The sequence below is a fragment of the Carya illinoinensis genome, chromosome 3 (assembly GCF_018687715.1).
Source record: "Carya illinoinensis cultivar Pawnee chromosome 3, C.illinoinensisPawnee_v1, whole genome shotgun sequence".
In the NCBI taxonomy this organism is placed as follows: domain Eukaryota; kingdom Viridiplantae; phylum Streptophyta; class Magnoliopsida; order Fagales; family Juglandaceae; genus Carya; species Carya illinoinensis.
Genome location: NC_056754.1, coordinates 7,833,533 through 7,839,885, shown reverse-complemented (window position 1 = coordinate 7,839,885; position 6,353 = coordinate 7,833,533). Strand labels below are relative to the sequence as shown.

Sequence of the window (6,353 nt, the reverse complement as noted above, 5' to 3'; positions counted from 1 at the left end):
CAATTCTAGAGTAGTAGTAAAGTGGGAATTGGAATAAATAGTTCGTCAGCTTATTACAGGTAAAAGGCTCAAGCTTATTCACATGATCACATGATCAATCTCATCTATAGTACTGCTGCTCATGTGCAACTCTCAATTAGTGAAGGTGTCTTTGATTTACTTCATGGAGAGACATCTGGCTCCCGCGATGCGTTCACATTGTGAATGCACGGCGCACATTCCCAACAAGCACACATTTCCACAAATTTGTTATCATCGGTCACTTTGTGAGGACGCATGAAATTTGTGGCTATTTTACATTTCTCGTGAACCAACAAGGACCTCAGCTATACCTGTTAGCATTTCTATCCCAACAAAGGAAGAAACTCAATAAATGTAGTTAATCTAAGAACCAGGAAAGGAAACCGGGGGCATAGCTAGCTCACCTTATCGGCATCTTCCATATCTTCTAGTTATCTTCTTTTTGGTGGAAGGAATTGAACCTTTATTACTGCTTCTAGTTTTTGCATAAATGACATAAAGAGGCTTCGTGGGTCAGGTTATAAGAATTATAGAGTATTGATGAGCTGAAATTATACCACAAGACCGCTAGAAGAAAACAAATAATCCAATTCACGGAGAGTATATTTGCAATAGGTCAGAGCATTTCTTATATTAAACCCAACTCATAGCTCCTTGTTTCTCACTGTCCAAAGAGTTCCCTGGGAGTAATTAGAAGCTGAGAAATATAATGTCTTGGTTTATACTAGTACTCTTTCTCAGTATTGCATTTAATAGTCCTTCAGAGGCTAGGCATGAGAAGAAGCTCCCATCTGCAATTGTTGTTGGGACTGTCTACTGTGACACATGTTTCCAAGAGGATTTCTCAAAGACCAGCCACTTCATTTCAGGTTCATTTCAATAACTTGATTAAATGCTTTCTATAATGCAATTTTTTCTTGGCGGTTCTGTTTCACTTTTGTGGCAAAATAAATGGTCCCATAAATTGTATACAGGTGCATCTGTTGCTGTAGAATGCAAACCTGGGACTTCAAAACCAAGTTTTCGGAAAGAAGTGAAAACAGATTTGAATGGAGAATTCAAAGTCCATTTGCCATTCTCAGTAAGCAAACATGTCAAAAGAATTGAAGGATGTGCTGTGAAATTGGTAAGCAGCAGCGAGCCGCACTGTGCTGTGGCCTCAACAGCAACTTCATCTTCGCTCCATCTCAAGTCTAGAAAGCAAGGGACTCACATATTCTCTGCTGGGTTTTTCACCTTCAAGCCTCTAACTCAGCCAAACCTGTGTAACCAAAAACCAAGCATTCAAAATTCCAAGGAGCTTGGTAGCAAGAAAGTCTCACTTCCTCCAACTGATGGCTTAGCATTTCCACCTCAAATTCAAGACCCAACAGTCCCAGATCTTCCTCCCACAGGTGGTGACTATCTTCCCCCTCTTCCTAGACTGCCCGAGCTTCCACCATTGCCACAACTCCCTCCTCTTCCAGGACTTCCATTGCCACCTATTCCAGGAAAGACTGCGAAATCAAAACCTGCCGAATCAATAAAGGCAACTCAGTTACAGGATCAGAAGGCAGATCAAGCGGACTTCTTCTTTCCACCACTTTTTCCACCACTTTTTCCACCAAACCCATTCCAGCCACCTCCTCTCATCCCCAACCCATTCCAGCCACCTCCTCTCATCCCCAACCCATTCCAGCCACCACCACTTCTCCCTAATCCATTTCAACCTCCACCAGCACCATTGATTCCTTTTCTACCAATACCAGGCCTTACTCCACCTCCACCAGCACCATTGATTCCTTTTCCACCAATACCAGGCTTTACTCCACCTCCACCACCACCATTGATTCCTCTTCCACCAATACCAGGCTTTACTCCATCACCATCTCCACCAGCACCATTGATTCCTTTTCCACCAATACCAGGTTTTACACCATCACCTCCACCACCTCCTCCACCATCTCTGCCGTTCCCTTTCCCTCCACTTATTCCATTCCCTCCATTCCCACCTTCCCCTCGCATTCCTCCTGCTGCTTCTTCTTCAAAGCCAACTCATCCTTGACTAATCACAATCTATCCATAAAAAATATTCAAATCGCACCTTTCACATATTGGTAAACTTCTTTTTATAAAAATTATAATATGTTTGTGGCATAGCCATAACAATTTAGTTGGACGTTTGTTGAGCATGTATCGATCATATAGATGTATATGCTTTTTCTTGTCAGCCATGTAGCGTGCTATTGTCAGTGAGTAGGGATGGATACTAAATCATTGTACCATTGGAATAAAGATAAGTTGTTAGTAATCCGAGTCTCTGACAGGCTTCACTTTTTAAATCCATATGGTTGAAGTACCGATTTAAAATGTTCTTCAACAGAGACATAAAAAGTTTTGTCGTCTTAAACCATGATTACCTTTAAGTAAATTAGCTAACGACAGATATGCTTCGTGAAAATGATTGGAATACACCCCGAAAATAAGTATCTATCTATTTCATCCGAATAGTACTTCTATAATACGAAGGTATTGGTTATTGGAGATGGTCTCATGAAGTCCTGGCCGGTCTTAACTGGAGTGCCATTTTCATTCCGCACTTATTCTACTCAGCCACTATCTTTCTATCTATCTCGACCCCTCAAGGAATAAACGAGAAAAATCCATGGGCCTATTAATATAGCCCTGTGAAATAAAGAGCATACTGTTAGAGACTGCAAAAATATTATTGTACGTTTGGACTCGGAGCTTAAAGTCCTGTTTTCACTTTTCATTACTTGCGAACATGGAGATTAGCATTAGTTTTGAAAGAGAAGAAAATAGAAAGCTGGTTAGAAGAAGAGGAAAACACGTAGAACCGCCGCTAGATGTGATCAGATCCCATCACATACACAAACATATATAGTTTTTTCATGGCTGTCTATGCATGGTTATATACATATATAAATATATATATATATATATACCGCTTCCATGTCCATCGCCTCAGGTGTTTCTGCATTCTTTTATTATTTCTTTTTCAGACCAATCGATACCAGATTTGTGGGATGTGTCATCTCCCCTACGGCACTGCTTACCCTTTCATCGAGTTGGATTGAGTAGTAGTGTTGCGATTGTTCCTAATCAAGCCATATATGTATAGGGGTTTCGACTGCGTGCTAGGCGTTCGATCTGCACTACCGGCCATCAGTACCAACTTGTTGATGAAGAGTCCTGCGATCGAAATATCTTGTTGTGCAGTCTGTACTTCTGAAATTTAAACACGTTATTATTATTATGTTCAGTACTAATTCAGCAATGTTGATAAGCTTGAAATAATGCTAGCAAGTGAGTATGAATCGCAGTCTAGTTTATAAGATAGAAAGGTATTCATGATCCAAAAAGTCTGGAACATTCAATTTAGAACAAAAAGAAAAGGAAAAAGAAAGCGGGCAATGGATCCAAATTTTACTCTTAATAATCTATCTAATAATCCGTATGTACGTGATATTGTAATATCTATACAAACATTCAAAAAATCATGGCAAGGCCGTATGCATGCAGTATGTAGAACAGATATCCAAAGTCAACCTGCAGATGGCTTTTCACGTGATCATTGGTCAGCCCTTCAACCTGCATTACTTCTCTAATTTGCTTTGGAGTAGCCCCTGATCCAAACAAAAGTACATAAGAAATTATATAGATAAGATACTTTAAAAGGTTAGATATATGAAAAACTATACATGATGATGCTTTACCACCGAAGCCAAAAGAAAAGTAGCTAATTACGTATCCACGTGTATTGAGTATATGCAAAATGCATGAAGAGGTTAGGATCTTAAATAACGCACCCTACTCGTGTTATGCATTATTTTCCATGTTGTAAATTCAATAGTCAAAACGCTCGAAATTAATACCACCTAAAATGAATTCAACCTGCATACATACATATATATATATATATATAAACTCCTTTATTGCTGACCTTCGGGACCTCCGAGGAAGTTTACAGCCTCCACGAACTTTGCATGCAGCTCCACTGTCCATGTTCTCCTGTTGGTCTTCCATATAGGCTTTGGCTCGAATGGCTTTGGGACTCCAGCCTTGGGATGAACAAATGACATACCTGATCCATTCATCGTCTCTTTTCCCTTTGCTTTACCACTATTAAATTTGCATGGCTGGAAATTAAGTCGTAAATATAAGCTGAGTTAATTTGGTCAAATTCTCGAAAAGATTCAAAATAAACTCGTGTATCAACTTTTTTTCTATCATTCTGGGAGATTACCCGAGAGGTATCTAGGTGGCCGTGGTCACAATTAGAAAGGAAAGCAGGAGAGCTTGCTTGGGCTTTTCCCACTCCGTCACTTCCCAAGATTTGTCTCTGCTCCTCCTGATCAAAGTTGATTCTTCTGTTTTTCAAAGTAAGAAACTCCATCAAAGGTCTTTCAGTTTCAGATTCCTTATTCTTCACCTTCTCGATTTCCTCCTCCAGTATGTCAATCGCTATGCACACCCAAAAACAAAACAAACAAAGGTAAAAGATCAGAGCCGTCAAATCATCAAAATAAAAAGGAAAAAAATTACCCCCATAAATGTCCAAACGTTTTCTTGAACGAAATTGGACTCACATTCCATAAGGAGCAGAACGCTCTGAGGAAGTTCACGCTTAGAGGCCTCAACCCTCGCCAGCTCTTCCTTATGCATCTGTAGAGACTCATCCAAAACCGAAAGTTTCTCCCAGACATTATTCATATTCCTAAGGTCTTTCAGCAAGTTGTTGATCGTTTTGGGGAAGTAAGATGGTTTCAGACTCAGGCTAAGCTCTAGAGGATTCACACCCACACTTTCCATCTATTCCTAGCTATCGACCTATCTGAAAGACCTCTCTCTCTCTCTCTCTCTCTCGCCCACACACACACAGCAGAGTAAAAGGATTAATGCACAATGACGAAACGCCTGGGACTGCTTATATAGAGAAGGAAGGGGGAATCCAGAATTCAATACTGAGAGAAAAAGGTAGATTGCATAAGAGAGATTCGCATACATTCTTTCAGATTATGACAACTTGGTAATCACAAATCCCAATTTCTTAACACAAACAATATTAAATTAAAGAGAATGAGCGTCAGCAAGAGATCAAAGACAGAGAGAGAGTGTTAAATAATTCATAAAAAGTAGCAGTGCTCCTTAAAGTCCAGGCGCCGCGTATCCATTTTGCATACCAAAACTGAAAATAAGTGCTTTTAGATGAGATTTTTGATTTTACGTAACCAATCCGCACCTTAAAGTTTTGACTCGGTCTGACACTCAGGGAGTTGCATATCCTATGGTATCTATTACACTGACTCCAGCGTAGTGTGCATGCATTTACCTCGGCTGGCTAGGCGTCTTTTTGGCCATTTCTCCTTTTCTTCCCTTCTTTTAACTGAAATTATTGAATAATTTCGGGCGCGGCCCTGATTTTTCTTTCAGTTTCTTTTCTTCGTCAGCAAGAATAAACTGCACTTGTTTACATTTTAGATACAAAAATAATACGGAGAGTTACTTTTACGTATTCTTTTATACATATTTTATAGATATAATTAATTATATATTAAAAAAATTAATACAACTAATTATATTAATAAAATATGTAAAAAATATATAAAAATAATTATATATAATATTACTCTTATAAATATATAGGCATATGCATGTACGTCCACCCTTAATTATTAATGCAACTTCCCGAAGCCATTTTCCCTAGTTAATGATGAATTGCATGCAGAACATAACCATGCACGCATGCCAAACATTTATTCCTTATCTCCTTTACAACTCACCATGTCATTGTGCATCTTTGAGAAAATCCGATTCATTCAATGTTCAAATCCTCTAAATTTTTATCATCATGATCATGATATGGTGTAAAACTTAGTTTTATACACTCTTCGATCATTAATTTATTGCCACGTAAGAAATAATCTAGTACTATTTCTTAAGAGTCGATAATAGATCATACTAAAAAATATATTTTAATATTATTTTATTTAATTTTTAATTTTAATCTCATCTCAATCTTATTACAAATGAATTTTCTTAAAAAATAGGGAGATCCACGATAAAATAAAGAGGCAGTGGTTTTGCAACGTACGCATTGAATAAGAAGATCACGTGGCCTTCATGCATTAAGAAGCTAGCTGCTCTCAGCTTTACGAGATATACGAGGAATTTGAACTTTTTAAGACCGTTGTAACGCCGGCGAAGGGCAGTCAACTTTATGCATGGATGCATGCATGGGCGCCCAAGAGTAAGTTTTTATCCACTTGTAATGAAAAATAAATAAATATTGGGAATTAGCTAGCTATCTCTGTCACGATCATACGATCGAT

General features: G+C 38.5%; 2 protein-coding genes across 2 annotated transcripts; one reads left to right on the top strand and one right to left on the bottom strand.

The window, feature by feature from the left end:
* Window positions 1-2,311, top strand: LOC122303004 (vegetative cell wall protein gp1). Its single transcript, XM_043114531.1, has 2 exons — window positions 1-890; window positions 996-2,311. The coding sequence occupies exons 1-2, from the start codon at window positions 731-733 to the stop codon at window positions 2,063-2,065; spliced, it is 1,230 nt and encodes a 409-aa protein (XP_042970465.1). The 5' UTR covers window positions 1-730; the 3' UTR covers window positions 2,066-2,311.
* Window positions 2,312-2,745: 434 nt separating this feature from the next.
* Window positions 2,746-5,136, bottom strand: LOC122303005 (transcription factor HHO5-like). Its single transcript, XM_043114532.1, has 5 exons — window positions 4,611-5,136; window positions 4,268-4,485; window positions 3,965-4,160; window positions 3,571-3,647; window positions 2,746-3,249 (listed from the first exon to the last, which is right to left on the bottom strand). The coding sequence occupies exons 1-5, from the start codon at window positions 4,831-4,833 to the stop codon at window positions 3,187-3,189; spliced, it is 777 nt and encodes a 258-aa protein (XP_042970466.1). The 5' UTR covers window positions 4,834-5,136; the 3' UTR covers window positions 2,746-3,186.
* Between the last annotated feature and the right edge of the window lie 1,217 nt (window positions 5,137-6,353).